Here is a 25,427-nt window from a genome sequence, read left to right on the forward strand (position 1 = left end):
GCTTTCAAAACAGTAGCACTAAGCTACGAAAAATTGTATTGAATAATTTTTTAAAAAACCGTATAATCAATCTCTGGAACTATTACATTTTCGAGAAGTAACACAAAATGAAGGACCTGGACGATACTTTGGATACCCTGGAAAATGCACGTTTCAATTATGTGTATGTGAAAGCCATTGCTCAGCTGGGGAAGGACTCGATCTTTACGTATAACGAGCTGGTCAGCATTGTGATGCTCTACCATAAGTTTGTCCTGGTCAACGGATCCAGGGCTAAATATATGACTATACTGCAACTCACCGTGCTAATGGAGCTCTTGTTCGAGATTGTGGATCGCGACATTATTGCGACAATTGTCTATAGAATTGCCCATACTCCGGGCTCTAGAAATTCTGACTTTTTCCCAGATAAACATGTGCATTTGGAGGCCTTCGTGAGGCTATTTACCATCTATTTTACCAGAGATTTGCAGATGAAGATGGAGTTTGCCTTCTCGGTGAGTTCAATTCGAATTTTTCGTCAATCTTAGCTATTAATTACTATACAAATATTTTAAAGATCTACGATAAGTCCGATTCCATGCAGTTATCTGGCGAAGATGTAGGATTTTTTGTTTCTAAATTTTTCGAGAACGAAGATGAAGACGAAGCCATGGAGTTGCGATTGGTGAGAAAATCTATTTTTTATATTTAAATTTAAATTATATTTATTTGCCATTCCTAAAGGACATGAAGGAAATGCTCTTCCTAAAATTCGATCTGGACAAAGATACCAATATTCAGGTGGAGGAATATTACGAGGTGGTACGCCGACAGCCAATGTTGCTAGAGTGTTTTGGTCGTATCTTTCCCCCCAATCCTCGCATGGAGGTCCTTGCTCTTTGCGCCAATGTTATGTCCTGGTTTGACGACTCTCCCAATCCAAGGATAATGACAAAACCAGACAATGGAAAGGGAGTTATCTGAAGGGAAGCGCTATACAAAAGATCCCAAGTGATAGTAGATTTTAAAATTAAATCGTGTTAATGTAAAAAAATGTTTGCCAATTAGGGAAGACGAAAAGAAACCCAAAGCAACAACATAACAAAAATTACATTTTTGATTGTAGATATTAATAAAAAAGATTAAGATTTAATTTTTATTTTGAGTTTAATTTTATGCTTGTTAATTTTCTAATAGTGTGAAAATTATAACCAAAACTATGGCAAATATTTGAAACACATTTTTTTTATAAATATTTGTATTTACTGTTCGTTAATTTTCTATATATTTTCAACGGTACACCAGCAACATTGAATCTGAAGCGATAACGATACCGATTTCGAATACACACTACATATGTGCATGTCGAGGCTCTCGCATACCTAATACACGCGACCTGACCGTAGTAAACAATCCAAAATCAGTCCAAGCAAACGCTTCCGAAATGGCCACGGAGGAACACCAGCGCCTGGCCAGTATCGTGAAGAGCTGCCACGAAAGCTTGCGACAACTGACGAAGGAACATGGCGCCACGGTGGCCTGGCAGGAGCACACGAGTCCTAGGAATGCCAAGCGACTAGCCGAGTACGCCAAGGCCATGCGGCAACTGGCGGCCATATGGGAGACCAACGATGACAACGTGGAGCTACAGGCACGCAGTCGCATCAAGTGGGCCATCGACTACATCACCAAGTACTTTTTCACCGAGGGTATCTACATGCAAAAGCGACAGCGGGAACAGCGACTCCTGGAATCTTACAGAGCCGAAGGAAAGCTGGACGAGGTCGAGTGCAGGATGATGGAGGAGCCGCCGGACAGACTGCATGTGCTGGATGTGGGCAGCTGCTTCAACCCGTTCGCCAGTGCCCCGCATCTCGAGGTCACTGCTCTGGATCTGTGTCCCGCCACTGAAGATGTTCTTCAGGCAGATTTCCTCAAGGTCGAGGTGGTGCCTGGAATAGATAAACCAGAACTGGAGGCGGGCAGCGTGAGGAGGCTCCCAGCAAACCACTACGAGTGCGTCATCTTCAGCCTGTTACTAGAGTACATGCCCAGCGCCGAGCAACGGCTAGAGTGTTGCCGCAAGGCCTACGATCTTCTCCTGCCCGAGGGCATCCTCGTGCTCATCACACCCGACTCGCAGCACGTGGGCAAGAACGCCCACCTCATGAAGAACTGGCGCTACTCCCTGGCCCGGCTTGGACTGCTGCGGGTGCGCTTCGAGAAGCTGCCACACATTTCGTGCATGGTTTTCCGCAAGGCCATCAGCCGGGAACTCTCCCAGCACTGGGCGAGCATTCACCGGGAGGAGGGCATGAGCGAGGAAATCCGGATACCGCAGGACGATGGCTAGATAAGATACAGGCCTCATAAATCGATGTAAATATGTTCATGTCTACTTATTTATGGCTTAACTTATCTGTGTTAAGTGCGAGTTAATAATAATGGTTGACGATTTATCTACTATCTATAGATGTCGTAAATGGACAAATGCTATTGCTTCTGTTCCGAGTGTGGGAACAGGGCGCCGCTGGCTTGGCGCTTCTTCATCGCCGTGGTGGCGCCCTGCGATATCTTCATGATGTTCGGTGGTAGCGGCTTCTTGCGATCCGCCTCCCATTCGGCTCGATGGAGTCGCTGGCGGTGCTTGTACATGTTGGCGTTGGAAAAGAACGTCATGGGACAGTTGGGACAGGTGTAGAGCACTTCGCCGGTGTGCGTGGACGTGTGTTCCTGTGGATTTGAATATGTGCATGAACTTCAGCTTCGTTGGTTATTAGTTTCTAGGGCTTACCCTTAGATCCTGCGGTCGTTTGAAGGCCTTTTCGCACATCCCGCACTTGAACTTCCGCTCGCACAGATGGTTGTGGTAGATGTGGCGCTTGAGGGCCCTGGAGTTGGTGGATGTCTTGTTGCAGATATGACATCGATGCTCGCCACCCGGCGGCTCGTGCACCGTGTTCATGTGCTGCTTCAGTCCGGACAGGTGGCGCAGCCAGGTGCCGCAGATCTCGCACTGGACGGGATCGGGCTTGGGCCGCGGCTCCTCGGAATGTTCCAACTCATGATGCTTTTTGAGATTCGTTTGGGAGCGTAGCGTCTTGCCGCACTTATCGCAGATGATGGCCGTTTCCGGGTCGTGCATGTAACGCAAGTGCTCCTTCAGCTTGCGCTCCGTTGGAATCCTGAAAGCGTTAAGAGATTAGTTCCGAAATCGGCTATATGGGGCACCCAAAAAGAATACTCACTTCTTGTTGCACTCTGGACAGGAGAATTTGAACTCAGACTTGGGCACATGTTTGGACACGTCGTGGTACTCTATAGCCGCCTTGGTGGTGAAGCTTTTAGGGCACTTCTCGCACTGGTAGACCCGCTTCTCCTTAGGCTCTGTCTTGACCTCCGGATTCGTGTGCGTTTGTTCGTGAATTTCCAGGGTGCGCGAGTCCTGGAACACTCGACCGCACTCCGAGCACATGAAGTGATCCGGGTTCTTGTGGACCAGCACATGCTCCGCTAAAGTTTTGCGTAAGTGAAACTTTTTTCCGCAGCACTCGATGAAGCCCGAATCTATGTTGTGGGAAACACGCTGATGTCGTCGCATGTCCGCAAAGTTTTGCACCAGCAGATTGCAGACGGAGCAGGGGAACTTCTTGAAGAACTGCAGGATAATCTCATCGTACTCGCTCTGTTGAAGCTTCCGTCGCTCGATCTCATCGCGGCTTAGGCGAACGGGTGGAACCAGAGGCTTCTCCCGCTTTCGGTACTTTTTGGGTTTCACCACCACCCGCTTCGGAATTTCGGCGTACCGCTCTTCGGGCTCTATGTCGGGCAGGCTGTGGTCGGAATCGTCGCCACTGCTTTCACTGGAGGAACTGGAGCTGTCGTCCGTCCCCAGGACAGCCTCGGCAGCTACAAACTCCGTGTCATTATTGTCTCTGCAATCGTCATCGTTCTCATCGGAGTCCAGCTCTTTTTTGGGAGAATCACGGGGCTCCGGCTTGGCTTTAGGCGGACGGCCACGTCTCGTGCTTCTTCGTAGCGGACGACCCTTGATTGGTTCGCTAACCTTTGCTGCTCCATTGGAGTTGCTCTTAATATCCGAGGACACAAAATCAGCTAGAGGTACATCCGAATCACTGTCCAGTGGCTGCTCGTTTTTAATGCGCCGCTTTGCAAGAGGAGAACCTTCGGCTCGGACACCCAACCGCTTAGCGACGGTTTTGGTCTCCGTGTTAACAGGGTCCTCCAAAAGTTCCACTTTGGGCAGAGGTTCCAGTTCGTTCACCTCTACTTTGACTTCACTGGGCGCGAAGAACCCTTCGGCCAAGGCGTCCAGCTCCACAGAGTACAGCGGGTTAATGGCATCCTCCGTTGCGCCGCAAAACTCAATTGGCACGCTCTTGGAGTCACTGCTTCTCTGCTGGTGCAGGCAGGAAACGCGCTGGTGGAACTCCTCGAAGCTGCTGATGCAGTTCCAGCATTCCCGGCAGATCGCCGCATCACTGTCCGCTGTAAGGATCTGCGGGGGAGGGAAATATGAGTCCTTAAACACCCGAACTTGCGGTTATGGCGCACAGCTTACCTCCGAAAACGAAAAGTGCTTGTTGATGGTCGCCCTAATGTTCAGACGGATGCCCTCTGCGGACTGCAGTCCGTAGCCGTCGGAGGAGCAGGCCAAACAGAGCACGCAGGCCGTCATGATGTAACCAGATCCAGTGGGAAACCTCTAATCCTGCTCCATTTCCACTCAAAACTTTTGTTTACGATTTTGCAAAAATTTGTTTTCGTCCAATGCAAAGGAGAGTTGTCAAGTGCGTGGAAGGAAAGGCTCTTAACCGATATTATCGGCATCTATACAATAGTCATCGTCACTTGTCCAATAAGTTCGTTGTGGTCTTTAGAATATTTATTTGCAATAGCTCCAAAAGAGTCCTAAAATGACTATAATAATAAAATAAACTATATAATAAACTATATAATTAAGATTTTATAATATTGAAATTACTCTAAATTGAATTATATGTTATATTCATTCCAGAAGGAAGACTAGACACTAGAAGTAAGTATTTTAAAATGTTCAATAAAAACAATAATACAATGATTTTTAATTAACAAGTTTGCCGATTTACAAATCTGAATCGGAAAATAAATACATCTCACGGTAAGACCATTCAATTTAAATACCAAAAAAAAACAACAACATGATCATTGATTAGTATTTTTATTTTCTATAAAAACCCTAAACGACAACCCTAATAGAATGTCCTACCGCCTTTACATTCGCGCCTAGACGCTGTGGAAAGTGTATAGTGACTGGAATAATACCAAAACACGCACATTGCGAAGTCAGCTGTTGTTATTGCATAGTTAAATAAAGATTAAGAGTTTTAACGATTTGTATGCCATAGCTTAGACGTGTTCGACCGATAATGGGCAAGCTGAAGAAAAACAAGAACAACCAGAAGACGAAGAAGATGAAGCAACAGTGGCACAAGAAGGGGTTGGCCTCCGTCAAGGCTTCTGAGATCCTGCTAAAGCTGTCAGCGGTTGATCCCCAAAGAGATAAGATGGTAAGTTAGGGATTATTATTTTAGATGAAACTCCATTTTGGCGACATTTCCGAGTTCGCGTCGGTTTTACGCGCAGTTTCTGTTTTTCGGTGTGTGGTGACCAAGTGGTGGTGGAGGCTCTTTTGGGCAGTGCGCAATCGCTAGCGCCCAACTCCCCACATTCCCAGTGAATAGTGAAAAGTTCCAGACACATAGGTCCAGACAACTGAATCATCGCTGCCGCAATCAGCAAATCCGCATCCGAATTCTAGAGGCCAAAGTTTTACCCAATAACCCACCAAGTATGGAGAAGATCTGGAAAAAGGTGTGCGAGCATCACGATGTGCCCGAGCAGGTGGCCAACGAGTGGTTTGCCCGCATCCAGCAGCACCTCAGCTCCGAGGATCCCGCTCGCGCCTATCATAATTGGCAGGAGATGATGCAGCGCAAGGAGCCGCATCTGGCTGGCGTAGCCGATCCCAACATTGTGCTGGCTGCCTTTTTCCAGTACTATCATTTCGATGGCAACCGTAGCTGTGCCGAGCAGAATTGCGAGGTCTTCGAGGAGTTTTGCCACGATGCTGTCATCGAGGATGTGAGTAGGAGTCTGGCTTAATTGTTCCTCTAAATCCGAAGTGTTTTGCCTTGAACAGGACCGCGCCAAGAGCCTGGTCTGCAATTTGTTGGGGCGCAAGACTCCAGAGAACCAATTAACCTGGTGCCATGACGACGAGGCCAATTTGCTGCAGGATGTGGACTTGGTGGTGCTTGCGTGAGTATCTATCTATCAACCCATCCTTCGCCCAATTCATCCCTATTTTTAACTACTCAAGTTCTTCGCCAGAGGAGTATAAGCACTATACAACTTTACTCCGCTCGGAGTACGCAAATCTGGATGATGCCACTTACAAGGCCATGCGCATCAAGGTGCTGGAGACCCTGCTGATGATACCCTCAATCTATGCCACCGGGGACTATCATGACAAGTACGAGGAGTTGGCCCGCACCAACATACGCAGCGAGATCAACGATCTTAAGAAGCAATAGACTGGAGTTGGAGGAATCGAAATGCGACGGGGCTGCTTTGTTTACTGCTGTTAAGTTGTGTACTTACTGGCCGTTTTACCTCGTTTGACTGCAAGGCGTTCGTGTAACAGGGAGCAACTTTCTCTGCCATGCATCTATTTAATTTTACTTTTAAGTCAAGTGTATCAAAATCATTTTCCTAGTTAGTGTGTACGCCTAGATATATACGTAAGCCCTGTAGACTCCAGCTCATAATAAACTTGATGTAAATGAAACCAAAACATGTAGTTTTTCTAAAAGCACTTAAAGAACCAAAGAAATATAAAATCGCAGTAAGTAGGAAAAGTAATGGTAACATTTCGATAATATTAAACAAGTCATTTTTATTAAATAGGTAGCAACACAAGAAACAGCGGTCTCCAGTACCAGCGCCGAAATGCCAAGACCAGAAGGGTTCAGAAAGTTCAAAGATGGCAAATCCAAGGTAACTCATAGAGACCTCCTGCAGAATTTACCAAAACGACTACAACGCGAGGCTATTCAAAAGAAGAAACTTGATCGTGAAATGGTTTCGAAGCTACTGAGTTCCATTAAGAAAAAGTACAAAGTCCAGAGAAACCCTCGGATTAAGCGAAGATTGGACTTTCGTCGAATGGAATCACCGAAAAAGATTCCCTTGCTTCCTTTACCAAAGTTCTACAGACCTCTGAAGGTAAACATATTAAGGCATTTAGATATTTTGTTTTTCTGATAAACTAATTTAACATTTAGAACACGGAAAATGCTACTATAGTTATAAATGAGACCATTGAAGACGGTGAAATCATCGAAGAGTTACCGAGCAGCGACGACGATGACTGCGTGTTGCTGGAGACTCCAAATGTCTCCATAAATATTGATGATGATGAAGATGAGCACGGTGATGAGTCCAACCCTAGTGAGACACTTTTTAAGGACTGTCAGCGTCTGGCCGAGAGCATATCAACACCGAAGATATTTAAAGATTGCAAAGGCGAGGCTGCTTTACGTTTAAAAACAAAATCAGTAAACAAAGTTTGGTACTCTACAATTACAAAGACAAGACCCACCATCATCTTGGCTGATAGCCCTGAACGAGTGCCCAGTACAGTTCCAGACAACAACGATTCAGTAATAATTATAGAGGACTCAGCGGGGTGTATTGGTGGAGAAGACTTCATCAAAATCCCCTTATGCAGTCCGCCGAAAGGCATGAAGAAAAGTAAGAAGTTAGCAGAAAAGCCCGAAAGAAAAAGCAGTCGGATGAACAACAGCTTATTCACTTCTTCCGAAAAGAAAAAACTTGGACATTATAACAGCAACACATTTAATCCCTCCGAGGAGGAAGCAGTGACCAGTAGCAGTAGCAAGCCAAAAACGAATAAGAGAACTATTATCATCGACGGTAGCAATGTGGCCTTTGCGTAAGTTCTCTAGTCGAGGCAAACCCTCTTTATATTTATTAAATCTTTTGTTAACAGCCATGGAAACTCGAGATTGTTCTCTGCAGAGGGAATCAAGTATTGCGTGCAGTACTTTGACAAAATGGGCCATAACGTCAAGGCTGTAATTCCAATGTTTCGGAAGAACTTATACAAATCCTCGAATCCTGAAATTTTGGACGAGTTGCACAAGGAGGGAAAGTTAGTTTTTACGCCATGTAAAAATATTCCCGGAAAAATGTCATCAAGCTACGATGATCGGTGAGCATACTAGATGACTATTTTACTTCAGAAAAATGTAATATATACGATTGCCCTTTCAGCTTTATTTTGCAGTTGGCTTACGAATGCAATGCCGCTGTTGTTTCCAACGACAACTACAGAGACCTGATTGATGAATGTCCCGCCTTCAAAATGATCGTGCAGAATCGTGTCCTTGGCTACACGTGGTGCGACAATATTTTCATACTTCCCAAAGATCCGTACGGCCGCTGGGGACCCACACTAGATGAAATTCTGCGTTGCTAAAGCCTGTGGCTATTTAGTTAGCTATGGCCTTTTTTTGTGTTTATGTAAAGATTTATTTTGTTCCATGTTAAAGATTTTGAGTTACTAGATTAATTGGCCGTCCATCCATTTTTCTCTGATATTATCTTTCAAGGTTTGTGAGGTTGGTCAGAACTCGAAATTAATTTGCGGCACTCACGTATTTTTCATGCTTTGAATAGTTTTCTATCTGAAAATTGTATTTTCGAATGCATAATACTGTAAATACGAATGGGGCGAATTAATTAAGAATATAAATGTAAGTTTCGGCCCGAACTGAAATAGTTCTCGAGGACAAAAATTTATTTACATAATAATACAACTGTACATGTGTGTATGGTGTATAAATAAGAATAAATGTAAGATTTCTTTGAAACGAAGTTGAGTTAAACCACTGGAGGCTGGCCGTTGACCAGGAACACGGTGGTAGTGGTCGACGTGGTTGTAGTGGCTACGTTTGCCTCGTAAACCGGCGGTGGTTCGTTGATTCCAGTAGTCAAGTTGGGGTTGCTTGCCTCCAAACTGGTGGCTATGGTTAGGGTGCTGTCCTGCTTTCGATCGCTGAAAGCTGCCTCATCGTAGCTGGGCGGCAGATCCAAGGTCTTGGGCAGCACACTGATCTCGTCTTGGGTGTTTACGCAAACGTTGGTGGCTCCGCGGGAGCTGTCGTTGCAGTTGTTCGTCACATTAATCTCCATTTGGCGACGGGCTGCGTAAAAATAGACACCAGGATTGCTTTAAAATGTGCTTAAGGTTTGATTAAAACAGAATTATTCTTAGCCATATTTATGCTAACTTTTTTTATATTTTCATGAATATATCAAAAAAATATATATCTGACAGCTTGCTCTTTTGAGTTTAAATACTACATACATTGCTAGTACAAAGTTTTATAATTGATAATGCATGTAAAATTATTTTTCTTCAAAAATTAGATCCAAATATTTTTTAACCATAATAAAAAAACAAGAGAGAACGCTATAGTCGGGTGCCCCGACTATCAGATACCCGTTACTCAGGTAAAGGGAGTGCGAGGGAGATGGAGATAAAAACTTTGATCATGCATAACTTTTTAACGAATGGTCCGATTTGAAAAATTTCTTCTACATTTCGATAGGTATTGATAAACACAATAAAACTGCATTTTTACTTTTCCGAAATATTTAAAATTTTAAATTCGTGTATAAGCGATTGTGGGCGTCAGAGGGGGCGTGGCACCATTTTGAAACAAACTTGCGCTGCGTAGGAACTCCTAAAATCTACATGCAAAATGCCAATCTTCTAGCTTTTATAGTTTCCGAGATCTCAGCGTTCATACGGACAGACAGACAGACAGACAGACAGACGGACAGACGGACAGACGGACATGGCTATATCGACTCGGCTAGTGACCCTGATCAAGAATATATATACTTTATAGGGTCGGAAACGCTTCCTTCTAGCTGTTACATACTTTTGCACGAATACAATATACCCTTTTACTCTACGAGTAACGGGAATAATAAGTAACAACTAATGATATATGTTATTAAAAGATGAATTCATTTGATTTGAATTAACAGTAACCGCCCTGCTGTGCTCTGTTAACCGCTTCATGTTAACCGCTTGCCAATGGCGCAGTCAACTATGAATAAGGGGTTGTGGATAAGTAAAACTAATATTGTTAAGGCATTTCTTATATTCAGCATGCACCTAGTTCCTCCGACAAGATTCCTATTTATTAAATAATGGTTTTGTTATTTTTAGTAAATTAAAGCCCTTTTCTAAGACCCTGGCTACGCCCTTGAACTTCGCTGTTGGGTCAGCTGCTCTGACGTCAGGCAAACAGCTGTTGCCGCCACGAAAAAGTTCGAGCGCTTCAATTTAATCACAGACTTTGTTATTACAACACCTACGCGCCGTCGAAAACGCGGCGCCACCTGAAGCGCACAAAATCGAGTAAGTGAAACTGTTGGCAGGTATTCCAAGGGAGCCGCGGCTCACCTTCATTCAGATGTTTACATAATGACGCTGGCCAAATCGCCGAGGTGAAAGTTTGCGCTGCATGTGGAAATGTAAATGTGGAAAATGTAAATGAAAATGTTTGCCGATATGCAACAGGTTTAGTGGATTCGATTTGCCCAAAATCATTTGGCACAGGGCAAAGTTCAAAAAGTGACTCACTGACTCAGTTAACCGTAAAAACTTTGCTGTTAATCGGAGGTGAAAGCGCGGAGGTTAATCGCAATTGCCACCTGTTGATATGGCACACCACACTGAACCCTCTCTGTTTTTCAGACGGAGGAGATGGCGCTGCGTCGGTTTCTGGGTTACGGCGTTGTGGGTGCCGGACTGGTCTCCGCCGGCTGGAGCCTGCACACCAACGACTACGACCCCAACTCACTGGGCATCGTCCGGCTGTCTCGATCCGCCGCCGCCGTCGTGGATGTGGCACTCACCTACAAGCGGGAGCTCTACTACAGGAAATGGGACAAGGAGACGCCCGAGTACAAGGCCGAGAAGAGCCGTGTCCACAAGATAGCTGCCGAGAAGCTGCTCCAGTTGATCTGCATCAACAAGGGCGTCTATATTAAGGTGGGTCAGCACATCGGTGCATTGGAGTATCTGCTGCCCAAGGAGTTTGTGCAGACCATGAAGGTTCTGCACTCCGATGCGCCGCAGAACCCCATCGAGGACCTGTACAAGGTGATCAGGCAGGATCTGCGCTGCAATCCGGAGGACATATTCGACAGCTTCGAGCGGGAGCCACTGGGCACTGCTTCACTCGCCCAAGTACACAAGGCCCGCCTTAAAAGCGGCGAGGTGGTGGCGGTCAAAGTGCAACATCCCTACGTCAAGGGCAACTCCCGAGTGGACATGAAGACCATGGAACTGGCTGTCAATGTGCTGGCAAGGATATTCCCTGACTTTAAGATTCACTGGCTAGTAGAGGAGTCCAAGAAGAACCTGCCCATCGAACTGGATTTCCTCAACGAGGGACGCAATGCCGAGAAGGTGGCTAAGCAGTTCGAGAAGTACTCCTGGCTGCGGGTGCCCAAGATCTACTGGAAATTCAGCTCCTCACGCGTCCTAGTCATGGAGTATCTGGAGGGTGGTCACGTCACGGACCTGGACTACATAAGGCGGAACAAAATTGACACCTTTGCGGTAGCCAATCGCATTGGGCAGTTGTACTCCGAGATGATCTTCCGCACTGGCTTTGTGCACAGCGATCCGCATCCAGGAAACATCCTGGTGCGGCGCACGCCAAAGGACAGCCTGGAAATCGTTCTGCTGGACCATGGACTATATGCCAACCTAACGGACAAGTTCCGATACGATTACTCCAATCTCTGGCTGAGCATCCTCAACGTGGACCGCAAAGCAATGCGGCTTCATAGTGAGCAGCTGGGCATCAAGGTATTTAGTTGGGAGATGTAGACGAACCTTAACCAATCTAACTATTTCCTTGCTTACAGGGCGATCTGTACGGTCTGTTTGCGTGCATGGTGACGGGACGTCCTTGGGAGACGGTGATGCAGGGCCTTACCAAAGTCAAATATTCCAAAGAAGAGGTGCGTCAATCGAAGCTTAATCCCTCACCAGTTACTCATTGTTTTCAATATTGATTCTGCAGAAGAATACGCTGCAGAACAACACGTCGCTGGTGCTGCCGCACATTTCCGACGTTCTAGAGCAGGTGGACCGCCAAATGCTGCTCATTCTGAAGACCAACGACTTGATTCGCGGCATTGAGTCCACGCTGCGCACCCAGAACCGTATGACCGCATTCTGGGTCATGTCGAAGTGCTGTGTGCAATCCTCCTACGCCGAACAGCGAGCGCAACAGGCTGCCTCCGGCTCCTCGCGAATCCTTTGGCTGCGGGTGCGCGAGCGATGGGAGCTTTTCAAGCTTAACTGCTACTACCTCTACTTGGGACTGATTAATTTTGGTTTCCTCAAAGCACTCAAGCAGGTCATTTAGTCTTAATGTGGTTCCCCAATTAAAAGTACAAAACTCTGGACGAGCCTGGAAAGGGAAATTACCTCGTTGTCTCTGCTGGGCGAGATTCCTGGTCGTTGTATTCTGTTTACGTTTGGCGCTCTTCGGAGAAGAACAAGTGAATCATTAGCAGGAGAAGAAGGTGTATGTATCAGTTCGGATTGGCTTACCACAATCATAGCCAGAGGAAAGGATATGACGAAAAAGAAGACCAAAACAACGTAAACAACATAGCTGGGGTAAAAGAACATGTATGGACCATTGTTGATATACGGGTCGACTTGCGGACCGACTGTTATGTAAGTCGGGTATTTGGAAGTCGAAGTCGTTCCTTCGGTGGTGAGTGTACTGTTTAGCACCTCAGTAGTTGTACTCAATAGAGTGGTGGCCATGGTGACCGAGGTGCTTATGGCAGGGGCCATGGTTAAGTTAACTACTATACCGCACTAATTAATGTGCTTTCGGGATTGATCGAATTTAGATTCCACTTTCCTTCGGAGACCACCGTTCTCTGACAAACTGACGAACCCGACTAACATGAACTACTGGCCACCGAATTGATAGGACATCCGGGCATGGGTCAGACACCAGGCCAAAAACCAAAAACCAAAAACACACATATTTGCTTTGTAATCATTAGCTGATAAGGTGACAAAACCAGTGTCGAGCCAGGGCTTTGTTTTTTGTTCGTGTTCGCAATTTATCTAATGAGGCGATATGATAAATGTGCGCAAATAGATATACGTCTGAACACACGCATAAATATATATTAATGTCGTCCATGATTTATGGCGGCAGTGAAACTCTCGTTCTCTCACTCATCTCAAGAACGAGTTCAGTGGCCCAACTGGGGCAAATATTTATGTTTGCTCTCCACAAATGCCCCACCAAACACTCACCTTGCTCCTCCTTCAAGCGCAGCGACATCGAGTACGAGCGGCAGGCAATAAGTAGCACCTGGAAAGCGAAATTTAATACCACTTCGGGAGGAACTGAATTGGCCGAAATGGGGCACTCACTCGCAGGAGGAAGAGCAGGAAGCTGAGGACGCACAGGACCAAGAGCACGACCCCCAGATTATCCATTTCGGTTAAATGACCCAGAAGATGACCCACCGAATGAGTTGTTTTGGTCGAAAACGTAAACCGTGATTCACTCTAAAGCCTAAGGCACATGTCAAAGCGATAAGATATGGCGTGTGGCCCGAACTCTGATTACATTTTAAGCAGTTGATGGACTTTTTAGCACCTTTGTCTCCGGCCACAGGGGATTCCTGGCAGACTAATGAGCGAACTGGGCCAACTGCCAGCAACTTACCAAATGGCCAACTCTCCGATGGTGCAGGCCCAGTTATCTCGGCCAGATTGCATTTAATGTTTGTGCCGGCTGTTATCTCCGGATTCTGTCCGTCAGTCAGTTGTTAACGCTTAATTGAAGCTAATGGCCGTTGTTGGCTTTGTGTGCCTTCACATTCCGGCCAAAGAACGACCCCTGACCCTTGGCAACCGACAAAAAAAAACTGGAATCGCAGACGGAGTTTCTTTTCCAACACAAATATATTTCCAATGTTTCTCTTTGATTTGAAATCAATTGAACGAATGAAAAGCATCACACGAAAATTCTTAAATACTTAAGCGCTACCAACATCGAGCCTTTACATAGATTTAGAGATACATATTTTGTTGAATTTTCAAATAGTTTTGTTGTCAGATTACGGGCTAAATAATCCCATTGTATTTCGTTTTGGTTTGCAATTCATTGCAACTCGAATAGATTCATATATGAATATGAAATTGGCACAATTTGTTTTTCATTGTTTTTGCATATGTGGTTTATATTTACTGATAATCGCTGAAACGTTTCTGATTTTCGCTAGTGCTGGCTGCAATTGAATTTCCGCTGTCTCAATTGAAATTGCAATTCGCAATTAATTTATTTACGATTTGTTGACCATTTCGTCACGCGTTTGCATAATGTCCACTATATACACAAGTATATATTGCGTATTTGTATAGGATACATGGCAGCGAAAGCTTTCCTGTTAACCAGTAAAACATTTTTATCATTTCTCATCCTCTATTTGCATCGGAACTTAATTGAAATCAAAATAAGAAAATAAATGAAAGGCAAACACCGGCGGCGAGTGTGTGTCCGCATACAATTGGCAGCCGCTGTAAGAGGTGTCAGTTGCAATTAATGGGCTCTGACCATTGTTAAACTTTAATTAGCTGCAGTGTCCGAATCCTGATTGGGTGGTTCCCCCGCACCTTGTAGTTCGTCACCTGTGTAAATAGAAATGGGGAAAAGTAAATAAAAGGCGGGGGCGACATGTTTATTCTATGGCTAAGTGGAAATATGCATATGCATGCTCACTCTCGCATAAAAATCACACACGAAATTTATTTTAATTTTTATGCACGGTCTGTGCTCATAAAAGATTCATAGACCTGTTTTCTCTCCGGGCTTTTCGCTCCTTTCGGCTTAAATTATGCCTGCGAGGAGGCTTCCTTAAAGATATCCCCCATCCTCAAGATGATACAACTTTTGTACACAGCGAAATTGGTTTCAAAAGATAAACTCACGTTGACATTTTAATTAATTTATCCCCGACTATGTCTTGTTAATAGTTTTGTGTTTCCTCCGAGTTTACAATGTAAACTGAAAATGCCAGCCATACAAGACCTTAATCAAATAAATACATATGAATACAAGCCCACACGCACAAGGTGAGACTGTGTGGAAATTGTAGCAGAAACACACCGCACAAATCAATTTGCATAAGGATAGAACTTTCCAACTTTTAGAATCGAGAGAAAACTTTGCTTTGTGGCAGGCACTGTAATCAAAAGCGATGATGGGTAAGCCCATTCATTGCTGGTTTTATTAATAAAATCAAATATTTGTAGAAAAAATAATAAATAATAATCCAAAAATATAATACGAAATTGTCAGATAAAGTTGCGTTTTTAATTAACTGATATCTTGAGAATAATATTCTTTATAATAATATGAAAAAATTAATATGAAGTTTTATCTTTGCCATCTTTGTCTGCCTTGAACATTTTTTGGTCAAAATCTCCTGCCTTGCATAATTAAAAAAGAAAAATCTTCCCTTCACTATTGTTATTTTCGGTTTTGTGTCAGCAACAGGCTGCAGATATCAGTCCACCTGTCAGTCTGTCAGCACGTATATCTAGATTTGTGGAACCAGAAGATATAAAGTCTCTCCCCAAAAGTGTAAGCTCTGTTCAAAATTAAATTTTGAGGTATCTGGGAGTCGAATCTGTGGCACTTAGGATTCCTCCCGCCCCCCGTGCGTATGTGTATTAAATTTGAAATTCAAATTTATGAAACTGCAGTAGAAGAGCGCTCGTGTCTGATTTTCATCTCAGCAGAGGAGCTCGTTTGAATCTGTGGCATTTGCTCGATGCTTTAACAATTAGATAGCATACATTTTGGGGCAGGCCAAAACTCGTAAAAAAGGGGGAAACTTTCCTCGTGGTCCTTTTATGTGGTGTAGGCTATTTTTGAGGACTACAGTCGAGTGTGGAAAGTTGCTCAGCTGGAATCAAGTTGTTAGCACAATTAGCAGTGGGCGTGATGGAGGGGGCGTGGCCGGTGGCGGCTTTCATTATCGAAACGTGCTCTCACTTTGTCCATGAATGTTGAGTGAAATTAATTGCCGGCGGGCGGGAAAATGCCGCCCCAGCGATTGCACAAAACTTTTGTTTGAATAATTTCATTAAGATTAATTTTGGCAACAAAGGATCTGGAAAATTATAATTTATAATTAGCAGCCAGCGAAAGCGGTTCTGTTTGTTTTTCGCCCTGCTAACGGAGATTTTATTGAAAATTTTAATTATGATTTTGTGTGCGTTTTTGGCTTTTTTCTTTTTTGGTTTTTAAATATTCGCCAAAAAGTTGTTGTGTGTACATGGGCCATAAATGAGGTTTTCCTGCCGCACAAACAAATTAAACTGAAGTCGAACTCAAAGCGAGGTCAGGCGAAAGAGAGCGAGTGGAAAACGCTGGACAATAAAGTTTAATGAATTACATTTTACGCGGCGGACGGGGGTCGAAGGACGAAGGACGAGCGGAAGGAGTGCCAGCTGCTGGTAATCCTTGGACAAACAGCCAGCGAAAGCGGAGCAAAAAGTCGAAAGGAAATGGAAATATGTCGACGGAAATGAGCATTGACGCCGCTGCCGTCCGATTGTCGTGACCCAGACATCCCAGTTTCGGGGTCCTGCCACCCGGAAGTCCTCTGCCTTTCCTTTGGTCAAGTCACATGCGCTGATTTCCCGACTGGGCGGGTCCTTCGCCCAACTTGCCATTTCATCATTGTCAACGGCCGCAGAACATCGAACAAACAATAAATATTGTAAACAATTTGTTTGGCCTGGCTGGGGAAATAGAAAGCCATGGCAAATATTTGCCCACGCCCGGAGCAGGCCGAAACGGAAATCGTTTCCTCCAAGGAGTTGGAGGCGGGCAGCAGGAAGGGGAGTGGCGGGGTGGTGGCTCTGTAAGCCCTTCGGGGCAATAAATTATCATCATCAGCAAATGGCAATGTGGTTCATCCTGTCGCCGCTCCACTTCCCCCAGCAATCCAGCAATCCAGCAGCCCGGCAGCCGCTCCCAATTTCCAATTGCCATCCGGTCGTTGCGATTCCCGATTCAGGACCCCAGGGCCCGCCAGTCGGGGACTTTGTCCCGGCCACGTAGGTAATGCGGCATTAATTAAATCAAGCATCATTAAGCGGGGGGCGTGGCTTGTGGGCGTGCTGCGGTCGGGCTCTAATGGCAATTGCATTCGGATTTGCAGTGCACCGTGGTTAGGAGCACTTTAGACCGGTTGAGCTGTCAATAGCAGACCGCAAGAGACTTCAAAGTTTGATTTGCTGAACTGCGGTTCATTAATTTAAGGAACTACTACAAGGAAAAACTGAAAAAATTATGATGGGCATCTAATTTTAAAGATGTAGTCTATAAGCATACACTTGGATTATATAAACGCTAATTTCTTTTAATGAAAAAATATTAAGAATGTTACTTTAATTGATTAATCTTAGTTTCATAGAATTGTTGGCATTATTTTCCATTTATCTTATTGTTATTATGTTCACTATTACTTTTGCTTTAGGTGCATGTGTTTTTGCTAGTTTTATTTGCCATTTGAATAGCCATGATATTGCTACCACTGTTCAAAGGGTAAATTGAATATAAAATCCTGCACACAAAATGTTTTAGCTTCTGTGGCCATTGCGTAAAATGTAATTTTGTGAGCACGGTTTTATGGTTGGCGCTTCTGTCTAAATGGCTTTCTGTGTGAGTGTGTGTGTGAGGGGATGGAGGGTGTCCAATTGGCCATGTCGGAAATTTCTAAGGTAAAATGATTTTTCAATAGAGTTCGGTCCCCCGTGGGCAGAAATTGCATAAGTAGCTGACATGGGCAGAGCGATGGGAGCCCATGTTTTTTGGGCAAGCACCCCACTTAAGTGCATTGTCTTTCAGCCAAGCGGAATTCCACTGGGCGCCTGGCAAGTGGCCAACAGCTGGCGCAGCTCTCGGGTGCCGCTCCTTCTGGGAGGAGGTTAAACAACAGCCAATGCACTTCGCCAACACCCACATATTCGAGCGCACACATTGGCAACATGTTACACGCAGTATTGTACACGGTAAAAAAATAGGGTGTTCTTTTGGGAGATTTAAAAAAATAATGATTTCGTTCGTTTTGAACCTCACTAACAGGCTAAGCTTTCGAAATTATTGAACAATTTACATACATAGCCATGTGTAAATATTTGAATTTTAAATATTTCTTTCCAATAAAATTCTTTAACATTTTGTAAGGAAGTTATTAGAAGAGCATTTCTTTAAACTGATAATATAAGGCACTCAATATTTTCTTCTATAACTTCGCTAAAAAACTTACAATTGATTGACAATAAATATTCGAATGCACTTGGTCTTGTGGTTAAGAATTTTAAAAGAAAGCTATCATTCCCATGATGCGGTAAAAAAATAAATCAAAATCGCCATTTTCCTTTATTAAGTATTAATAGTTTTGGAACTTAAAACAAATCCTTTTAAACATATCCAAGACAAATGATTTCAAATGCTTTTATTATATTCTTTCTTTGTTGGTATTTCAGTACTTTATCAATTTAAAAAGAAAATTCTTTGTAAATAACGAAAGATCTTTCATTGTAGACTTAGAAAAACAATTAAATTGTAATAGAGGGTCAAAATACTTTTCTCAGTGCAGCATCATTGTAGACATTAAGCCTCCGGGGCTTAGATGGTAGGCTTTGGACGCTTTGGCTGCCAGCGAGCAGCGGAGCATGGCCAAAAAGGGAGGGGAATGGGGGGGGAGTGGATAGAGGATTGCCAGCCGAGGAGCATCCTATTTATTGCCACCGCTTGTAGCAGTCATTATTCACTCGGCAAGGACCGGCTCTTTAAATTTCATTCGGTAAATGTAATTCGATTTAAGTTCCGCTCTCGATTTGCCATTTTTGCCGCTTGCCATTCTGGTGGCAATGAATTTTTCATAGTTTCAGCTTGGCTTTTGTGCTCTTTGTTGGGCTGCATTTCAATTGAATAAGCGGGCAAACAAAAAGTCCTGAAAAATAAAAAGCAGAGCAGCATGGAAAGTTTAATGCAAAAAAAAAAAACAGGGAGGAAGGGGATAAAAACAAACGGAAGTGCATGTTTTGCATATTGCTTTGAGCCCTCAACAAATATGGAAAATTTCCTGCTTCGCTGGGCGTGTGTATGTGCGAAAATCAAATTTGCTGGCCCTCAGCTTCCGTTTCGCCCCGGTTTTGCAAACCTCCAAACACCGCATTTCATTTGTTGCCAGCAATCGTCCATGCAAACGGCGAAACTTTGACTAAATGCAATAAACTGACCAAGTGCCAGGCCATTTTGCCACTGTTGCGGTCCAGAAACCCATCCATCCGCCCACCCAATCCCCCCCAGAATTTCGCTGGCCAAGCTTTGGACTAAGCTCTGCCAACTCAGCGGCATTTTTGTACCCGGCATTCATTGAGTTCAAGGGTGTAACAGATACTACGGTTCCTAAAAGTATTCATGATTTATGGACAACAAATATCTAGTTGTCTAATGGAGTAAGGCAAAAGTTTTTGAAACTGGAAATCTATTAACTCCAAGAAAGTTAACTATATTTTAAACGTAGGCCACAGTTGGAGATCCATTGGAATATATATTGCAAAGATTAGGAATTCAAAGTTTTTTATATTTATATTTTATCGATAACAGATCTCAAGTATTTGTTATTTTTAAACGATAGAATTTCTGTATGCATTGAAGATAATTCCATTTACCAATTGATATTCCAAAGAACACAAAAACTGGGTAACTCTAAGTCGACTTTCACCTTCCTTTATTTTGTTTCGCTTCTCTAGAATAAAATGCAATTTGCCCATTTTTGCATAAACCCCAATTTCAGTTTCACTCTCGCTGCCAGGAAACGAATGAGATATTGCTATAGCAATCTGCGAATGCGAGTCCGCACTGGATTTTGGCCAGCATCCATGGTTAGAGAGGAGCAGCAAAGCGCTTTGACCAGCGACAGGTGAAATCAAATCCCCCTGCCGGCGGACATTGGCCAGAGGATATGGTTGTCATACAGTGCTCAGGAATTCACGAAATGCCCCAAGGACAACACACGTAATACTGGCATGCCAGACACCTACCTGGATTTACGTGAAAGGACGCTCAGCTCCGGGGGCGGCATCTAACAGACTCAAATCGTTGAATGTTTCACAATTTTCCAGCACTTGGCTGCAAGTGGCGTTAATTAAATCAAAATCGATGGCCAACCGATGTCCCAGGGATTCTGGCACCGTGTGTGCGTCCGGGGAATCCCTTTTGAGCACCGGGTGGTAGTTGGAGTCCAGTTGGCAGCAGGGGATCCGGGGCACATCCTGATCCCGGGCTCCTGCCATCACCGCCTGCAGTTCCTCCGCACTGCAGTCGAACTCATCGTACTCGTCGTCCATCAGCGATTGCTCCGAGTAGCTCTCATCGTCGTCGTCGCAGTCAAAGTAACCGCTCTGTGAAAGAGCCAGTGAATTGGTGATTGGTTGGTCTTGCTTCAAGATTGAGCCCTTGATTGGCGGTGCCAAAGGAGAGCTATCGTCCCATGGATGGTGGTATTTTAAATAAAGATTGAGCTAACCTTTAACCATGTATATACAGCTTCAAAATAAAGCCTTAAGTCTTTAAGCTCCATAAATATAATGGACTCTTTAAATTAACAGATTCACACGTTCAGGGAATGCTGATCAAAAATTATCCTCATTTATAAAAAAATAAGCAACCAGCAATAGTTTAGTTTCGTTTGATTAGTAAATCCAAAAAATGGTTCTTCTCAAAAACTGACTTTTTTGTTTGTGTGGTTTTTGTCTTTTTAATTTGACTTCTTTATGATTTTAGCTTCAGCATATCGAACAATATAATCTGTAATTTTATCTTTTATAATATGAAGTTACTGCTAATTACTTAGACCCGTATATATAATTTATGTTAAAAGTAAATACATTGAATTTCAATAGGAAGTTAATCATATGTTGTAAAATCTTCTAGGGTGAAGTAATTCTAGTATGTGGTTAGTTTAGTTTTTTATTAAAAAAAAAAACAAAGAGTTAAACTGAAAATGTTTGAGATCCTGTTCTTTTAGAAAGTGTGGTTTTAATAGTAGACGGGTGAAAAGAGCCAGTGAATCAAGGCACAAGCTGGTATGACTGACACTATAAGCCCCCCTTCTTCTCCATTCTTTTGAACAGTTTTGAATTCTGGAGACCTCGGCTATATCCCATTATTCCCATTGTCACTCACCTGGCAGTCCAGGCATCGGCAATTATCACAGAGGCTGCAACTCAGGCCCAAAATGTCGGCTGCCTCCTGGTAAAGTTCGAAACTTGATTTCACCTGCTGTTGTAGTTGTAATTGTATTTGATGTTGTTGCTGCTGTTGTTGTTGTTGTTGCTGCTGCTGCTGCTGGCTGTTGGTCAGTGTTGTGTTGTTGTCCTCATTATGCACGCTCCAGTTGGTCAATTTATTCAGCTGCCTTCCGCCAACACCACCATTTCCATTTCCATTTCCAGCCTCTCGACTGTTGCTCTGATTTTTCAAGTTCCCACCATTGTTGCTGTTGTTGTTGTTGTTGTTGTTGCTGTTGTTGCCGGTGGGTGGTGGCTCCGCCTCATTGCTGTCGAGCATGTTAAATGAAAGTTTATTTAGCTTTTGGTTGACTAAACTAAACGCGTATCAAATAGCTGCAAGTGGCGCGGAAGGACTCACAGCGATTATAAAGGACGAGGAGTGGAGGAAGTAAAGCTTACACACCACCCCACTTCCCCCGTTCAAATTTATATAAAGTGGAGGGGGGATTGTAGCCCAGGGAGCAGTTATGGTAACTGATGTGTTCAGTACATGGAAATTAAACCTCTGTATATCAGTTTCATACTAGAAAATAAACCAAAATACTAAATTCTGCAGCAGCCACAGCATGAAAAAAGAGTTTTCTGACGTGAACACAAAGCCTTTGTGTTTCTAATTCCCACCCATATGGGATTTTCCATATCGATTCACCGAATATAACGCTTGCAAGAGTGTTTAAAGTTGGCCTATTTCATTCTCGTTAAATTTAGTATCCCCAAAGTATGCAATGATTTTTTATATTGTCAGGATTCCTTACTATTTGTTTTTACTAGCCAATAATCCAGTTTTAAATCATTTAAAATTTGTTTGGTATATTCCCTTTTTTTTAAATAAAGTTGTTCCATTAAACGAATAATACGGCTATATTTTTAAAATTTTTTCCATCTAACCAAATTTGTTAATAGTTTCTGTTAAAAGCTAAAATATCTCTTTGGAGTTTCACAACAATTTTGCTGTTGATTTTAAAACAGGGTTTTTATTTATATTTTGCTTAAGTCTTATAAATTCAGATTAAGGGAATAAGGTATAAAATTATAAGAATTCAATCATTGAACAAAATAAAAAGGTAGATGCAAAAAACCGCCAAAGACTGAGCGATAACAAAGGCACACCGATCGATGAAAGCGATAAATCATGGCGGTTGCAGTTTTGCAACTTTTCACTTCCACCGGTAGGCAAAAAAAAAATGGAAAATTAAAATAAAGCGAGCAATTTAATTTGCGGCGACAATCGGACATTGTCTCACAGCAGAATTTCCAGCTAGTGGCCACAATAAATTAAGCCACCCTTCGGTGGGCTTAAATGTGAGCTGGGGAGCATTTAAATTGCATCAGCGGAAAAGCAGGCTCCACGAGGCAACAAAAAGCGGCAGGAAAAATGCAAAAGTGAGTAACTTTGCACAACAAATTTCCGTAGTTATTTTGCGACACAAGTTGACGGAGTCATTCTTGTCAGTTTCGCTGGTGTCGCCATCCAGAAAGTTGATGAATGTGCGCCCGAGAATTTCCGCCGTGAAAATGCCTAAGAAAGAAGAGGGGAGTGCTCTGCATTTTTTTTCCGGGGGCCTGACGTTTACTAATTAAATGCGCACAGGGTACTAATAAATCAAAGCGAGAACCCGCCCTTTTTCCCTGATGCAATTAATGAAATTTTCCCAGCCGCCTTTGCCAGCGCAAATTTTCAGTGAGCGAACTTTTGACATCATTATTGCAAAAGGGGATAAGGCAGGTTTGCAGAACAAGGAGTGGGTCTCGAAAACTTTGCGTATGAGCGATGACTGGTGGAGGCAGCCTGGTGTGACTTGTAAGTGCAACTTGGGCATTAAGTTCCCCAGAATATGATTATTGCACTTCAATATGTACATTTATGGGCTGGGCCCTCGCTTTTAATCCACTTTTTAAGCCCTCTTTAAGCCCCAATGCTTTCGCCTCACTTTATGTTTATGCCGAGCGCGTTAATTTTTCAATTTCGCAAATGACTGCTGGGCGGAAAATGCGGAAAAGCAGCAGGAAAATGGGGTGAGCAACTTTGCTAAGCGATGATGATCAAAACTTATGACTTCGTGAACAACGCCGCAAAGTTTCGCCGTTGCAACAAAGTGTCCGCCGACAGATAATTGAATGCGCTTAAAAGCCGCAGCAAAAACAAGAAAATCGCATTTGGCCATTAAAAAGCCACCAGCAGGAGATATGAGAAATGACCAATCGATATGAGGAAAAGTACGTTGGATGGTTCCAATGATTTGCCCGGAAATAAGTGGCAACTAACGCCAATTGCTGCACTTCAATAATTAATTAAGAAATAATCGAATGCCTGCGACTGCTGGAATTCGAACAGCTCTCAATCAACTTAATGAGAAACCACTTCGGCATGGCAACTATGACCGCAGAACCACCATCGCACCACCACTACACCACCACACCACCGCACCATCACTTGTCCCCTTAGATTGCCATCATAAAAACTTGCCACAGTTTGCAGCGCGTTGCAAGATGCCTTATAACATTTATGGGAATTTATAAGTTTTTGCGGCGGCGAGAAGATGGCTCCGCTGACACTAACCCACATACTGGAACATACAACTACACTCGAAAAATAATGTAAAAAAAATATTGGGAAATATTTTCTGTGTAGATGAAAGAGTAATGGTATTTCTAGTATAACAATGTGACAGAGGACTTTGAGAAAAGCAAGGACATACATTTGTGGCTGCTCCTTATTTCCAGCAAAAATGCAATATAAGTAGGTTGTTTGATAAGTTCTTACAACTCTTTAGTTCATACAATAATAAAGTATTTTAATTAAAGTTTTAATGACCGTTGTTATGTTTAAAGATGAGTGTTTTGGGCCAATACTGCAAATTTCCGGTTAACATATGAACTATTTTTGTATGAAATTTCTGATGAATATATTTTCTGGCACCTATTTAACTTTATCTTTATATACAGCTGGGTTTTAAAAAGTTGTAATATTTTAAGGTTTTGCAATGTTCATATTTAAATCAATTTTAAAAATATTTCTGTTTAGAAATTAAACCAGTAGCAGTTCTTTAAATTTATTGGCAAAAAGATTTCTTCTACAAGTCAACATTAATAATTGCCTTTAAGGATACTGCTATTATTTTGAGCCCAGGTGTATATCAGATTTCCGCGAGTGCCTGGGTGTTACATACCTGATGGCGCCAGCATCTTCCGCTGCTCCGGCGTTGCTGCGCCATTTTTCTTCTTCGAGATATTTGAGAAACTTTGTCTTCTTGGCAATAAGCGCTGATTTGACATTGGTGCATTTCTTCTTCGGCAACAGAGGGAGGCCACCTGGCCCAGGTCCTCCTGGTGGTGCTCCTCCTCCTCCTGTGGAGGTAACCACTCCCGCTGGGCCATCGAGCGATTCGCCACTCCGGCTCCGATTCCGGCCGTTTTGGGTTACTCCGCCTGCCGCTGACAGGCGGCTATTGTTCGGGTTGCTATTGTTATTGCTGCTGCTGCTGCTGCCGTTGATGTTGCTGCTGTTGATGTTGCTGCTGTTGGTGTTGCTGCTGCTGCTGTTGTGGTTGCTGTGGGCGTGGGTGACATTTTGGCAGGCGACGCCGACGCTGCAATTGAACAATTTTTGCAGGGCCGCCGTTGCCGGTGAACACATTGCGGTTGACATTGATGTAGCGACAGGATTTACGTAGTTTGATGCGCTTCCCGCTGCCGCATCCATGGCTGTTGTTGTTGGTGTTGCGGCTGCTGCTGTTGCTGCTGCTCCTGCGGCACTGCCAAAAGTTTTGAATTTATGCTGCAGGACGCCACTCGAGCAAGTTGCCTCAATTGGATTTGCCGCTCTGCTCCGGCTGCCATTTATTTCACGCTTTGTTGCCGCATATGTGCCATAGTCCTGTCAAGATGGTAGATATATTTGGGGCGAGAG

General features: G+C 43.7%; 8 protein-coding genes across 17 annotated transcripts in view; 5 read left to right on the forward strand and 3 right to left on the reverse strand.

Annotated features, from left to right (window-relative positions):
- Nucleotides 1-10: 10 nt before the first annotated feature.
- Nucleotides 11-1,135, forward strand: LOC108039813. The gene is made up of 3 exons (XM_017116900.1): nt 11-497; nt 560-667; nt 727-1,135. The coding sequence occupies exons 1-3, from the start codon at nt 108-110 to the stop codon at nt 964-966; spliced, it is 738 nt and encodes a 245-aa protein (XP_016972389.1). The 5' UTR covers nt 11-107; the 3' UTR covers nt 967-1,135.
- A 177-nt stretch (nt 1,136-1,312) lies between these two features.
- On the forward strand, nt 1,313-2,448 carry LOC108039896 (S-adenosylmethionine sensor upstream of mTORC1). The gene has a single exon (XM_017117065.2). It carries the CDS (start codon nt 1,427-1,429, stop codon nt 2,333-2,335), a length of 909 nt encoding a protein of 302 aa, XP_016972554.1. The 5' UTR covers nt 1,313-1,426; the 3' UTR covers nt 2,336-2,448.
- LOC108039894 (transcription factor grauzone) lies at nt 2,357-5,102 on the reverse strand. The gene is made up of 5 exons (XM_017117064.2): nt 5,079-5,102; nt 4,565-4,923; nt 3,231-4,501; nt 2,777-3,167; nt 2,357-2,715 (listed from the first exon to the last, which is right to left on the reverse strand). The coding sequence occupies exons 2-5, from the start codon at nt 4,679-4,681 to the stop codon at nt 2,476-2,478; spliced, it is 2,019 nt and encodes a 672-aa protein (XP_016972553.1). The 5' UTR covers nt 4,682-4,923; nt 5,079-5,102; the 3' UTR covers nt 2,357-2,475.
- A 159-nt stretch (nt 5,103-5,261) lies between these two features.
- LOC108039852 lies at nt 5,262-8,939 on the forward strand. 2 transcript variants are annotated; one of them, XM_017116983.1, is made up of 5 exons: nt 5,262-5,552; nt 6,952-7,269; nt 7,329-7,999; nt 8,057-8,278; nt 8,341-8,939. In XM_017116983.1, exons 1-5 carry the CDS (start codon nt 5,412-5,414, stop codon nt 8,543-8,545), a joined length of 1,557 nt encoding a protein of 518 aa, XP_016972472.1. In that variant the 5' UTR covers nt 5,262-5,411; the 3' UTR covers nt 8,546-8,939. The 2 variants fall into 2 exon arrangements, with proteins under 2 accessions (XP_016972472.1, XP_016972473.1); XM_017116984.1 differs by lacking the exon at nt 5,262-5,552 and adding an exon at nt 6,779-6,889.
- LOC108039858 lies at nt 5,652-6,592 on the forward strand. The gene is made up of 3 exons (XM_017116997.2): nt 5,652-6,126; nt 6,185-6,303; nt 6,365-6,592. The coding sequence occupies exons 1-3, from the start codon at nt 5,836-5,838 to the stop codon at nt 6,576-6,578; spliced, it is 624 nt and encodes a 207-aa protein (XP_016972486.1). The 5' UTR covers nt 5,652-5,835; the 3' UTR covers nt 6,579-6,592.
- Nucleotides 8,824-13,782, reverse strand: LOC108039857. 4 transcript variants are annotated; one of them, XM_017116996.2, is made up of 3 exons: nt 13,565-13,743; nt 13,445-13,502; nt 8,824-9,272 (listed from the first exon to the last, which is right to left on the reverse strand). In XM_017116996.2, exons 1-3 carry the CDS (start codon nt 13,628-13,630, stop codon nt 8,950-8,952), a joined length of 447 nt encoding a protein of 148 aa, XP_016972485.1. In that variant the 5' UTR covers nt 13,631-13,743; the 3' UTR covers nt 8,824-8,949. The 4 variants fall into 4 exon arrangements, with proteins under 4 accessions (XP_016972485.1, XP_016972482.1, XP_016972484.1 ...); XM_017116993.1 differs by lacking the exons at nt 13,445-13,502; nt 13,565-13,743 and adding exons at nt 12,590-12,647; nt 12,716-13,372; XM_017116995.2 differs by lacking the exons at nt 13,445-13,502; nt 13,565-13,743 and adding an exon at nt 13,764-13,782.
- Nucleotides 10,380-12,585, forward strand: LOC108039853 (aarF domain-containing kinase 1). 2 transcript variants are annotated; one of them, XM_017116985.1, is made up of 4 exons: nt 10,380-10,501; nt 10,841-11,962; nt 12,022-12,117; nt 12,180-12,585. In XM_017116985.1, the coding sequence occupies exons 2-4, from the start codon at nt 10,850-10,852 to the stop codon at nt 12,525-12,527; spliced, it is 1,557 nt and encodes a 518-aa protein (XP_016972474.1). In that variant the 5' UTR covers nt 10,380-10,501; nt 10,841-10,849; the 3' UTR covers nt 12,528-12,585. The 2 variants fall into 2 exon arrangements, with proteins under 2 accessions (XP_016972474.1, XP_016972475.1); XM_017116986.2 differs by lacking the exon at nt 10,380-10,501 and adding an exon at nt 10,539-10,779.
- A 288-nt stretch (nt 13,783-14,070) lies between the features above and the next one.
- LOC108039855 (type-2 histone deacetylase 1) overlaps nt 14,071-25,427 on the reverse strand; it is a 29,207-nt gene continuing 17,850 nt past the window's right edge. For all 5 annotated transcript variants that reach the window (XM_017116987.1, XM_017116989.1, XM_017116988.1 and 2 more), the window contains 4 exons: nt 24,688-25,394; nt 21,411-21,783; nt 20,267-20,626; nt 14,071-14,827 (listed from right to left, as the gene is read on the reverse strand). In XM_017116987.1, the coding sequence (XP_016972476.1) occupies nt 20,273-20,626; nt 21,411-21,783; nt 24,688-25,394 (1,434 nt within the window). In that variant the 3' untranslated portion in view covers nt 14,071-14,827; nt 20,267-20,272. The remainder of the gene's footprint in view (nt 14,828-20,266; nt 20,627-21,410; nt 21,784-24,687; nt 25,395-25,427) is intronic.

The sequence above is a fragment of the Drosophila rhopaloa genome, unplaced genomic scaffold (genome assembly GCF_018152115.1).
Source record: "Drosophila rhopaloa isolate 14029-0021.01 unplaced genomic scaffold, ASM1815211v1 contig_115, whole genome shotgun sequence".
NCBI classification, from domain to species: Eukaryota; Metazoa; Arthropoda; class Insecta; order Diptera; family Drosophilidae; genus Drosophila; species Drosophila rhopaloa.

What these genes read in the sequence shown, in the direction of transcription:
- LOC108039853 (XM_017116985.1), top strand. Translation starts at nt 10,850, where the DNA reads ATGGCGCTGCGTCGGTTTCTGGGTTACGGCGTTGTGGGTGCCGGACTG. An exon ending in GTGAGCAGCTGGGCATCAAG is followed by an intron (nt 11,963 to 12,021) that starts GTATTTAGTTGG and finishes CCTTGCTTACAG; the next exon opens with GGCGATCTGTACGGTCTGTT. An exon ending in TCAAATATTCCAAAGAAGAG is followed by an intron (nt 12,118 to 12,179) that starts GTGCGTCAATCG and finishes TTGATTCTGCAG; the next exon opens with AAGAATACGCTGCAGAACAA.
- LOC108039852 (XM_017116983.1), top strand. Translation starts at nt 5,412, where the DNA reads ATGGGCAAGCTGAAGAAAAACAAGAACAACCAGAAGACGAAGAAGATG. An exon ending in AGTTCTACAGACCTCTGAAG is followed by an intron (nt 7,270 to 7,328) that starts GTAAACATATTA and finishes TTTAACATTTAG; the next exon opens with AACACGGAAAATGCTACTAT. An exon ending in GGTAGCAATGTGGCCTTTGC is followed by an intron (nt 8,000 to 8,056) that starts GTAAGTTCTCTA and finishes TTTTGTTAACAG; the next exon opens with CCATGGAAACTCGAGATTGT.
- LOC108039857 (XM_017116993.1), bottom strand. Translation starts at nt 12,967, where the DNA reads ATGGCCCCTGCCATAAGCACCTCGGTCACCATGGCCACCACTCTATTG. An exon ending in TTCCTCTGGCTATGATTGTG is followed by an intron (nt 12,648 to 12,715) that starts GTAAGCCAATCC and finishes TCTTCTCCGAAG; the next exon opens with AGCGCCAAACGTAAACAGAA. An exon ending in CGCCCAGCAGAGACAACGAG is followed by an intron (nt 9,273 to 12,589) that starts GTAATTTCCCTT and finishes ATTTTTACGCAG; the next exon opens with CCCGTCGCCAAATGGAGATT.
- LOC108039896 (XM_017117065.2), top strand. Translation starts at nt 1,427, where the DNA reads ATGGCCACGGAGGAACACCAGCGCCTGGCCAGTATCGTGAAGAGCTGC.
- LOC108039894 (XM_017117064.2), bottom strand. Translation starts at nt 4,681, where the DNA reads ATGACGGCCTGCGTGCTCTGTTTGGCCTGCTCCTCCGACGGCTACGGA. An exon ending in AGCACTTTTCGTTTTCGGAG is followed by an intron (nt 4,502 to 4,564) that starts GTAAGCTGTGCG and finishes CCTCCCCCGCAG; the next exon opens with ATCCTTACAGCGGACAGTGA. An exon ending in AACGACCGCAGGATCTAAGG is followed by an intron (nt 2,716 to 2,776) that starts GTAAGCCCTAGA and finishes TCAAATCCACAG; the next exon opens with GAACACACGTCCACGCACAC.
- LOC108039858 (XM_017116997.2), top strand. Translation starts at nt 5,836, where the DNA reads ATGGAGAAGATCTGGAAAAAGGTGTGCGAGCATCACGATGTGCCCGAG. An exon ending in ACGATGCTGTCATCGAGGAT is followed by an intron (nt 6,127 to 6,184) that starts GTGAGTAGGAGT and finishes TGCCTTGAACAG; the next exon opens with GACCGCGCCAAGAGCCTGGT. An exon ending in GTGGACTTGGTGGTGCTTGC is followed by an intron (nt 6,304 to 6,364) that starts GTGAGTATCTAT and finishes TAACTACTCAAG; the next exon opens with TTCTTCGCCAGAGGAGTATA.
- LOC108039813 (XM_017116900.1), top strand. Translation starts at nt 108, where the DNA reads ATGAAGGACCTGGACGATACTTTGGATACCCTGGAAAATGCACGTTTC. An exon ending in AGATGGAGTTTGCCTTCTCG is followed by an intron (nt 498 to 559) that starts GTGAGTTCAATT and finishes AATATTTTAAAG; the next exon opens with ATCTACGATAAGTCCGATTC. An exon ending in AAGCCATGGAGTTGCGATTG is followed by an intron (nt 668 to 726) that starts GTGAGAAAATCT and finishes CCATTCCTAAAG; the next exon opens with GACATGAAGGAAATGCTCTT.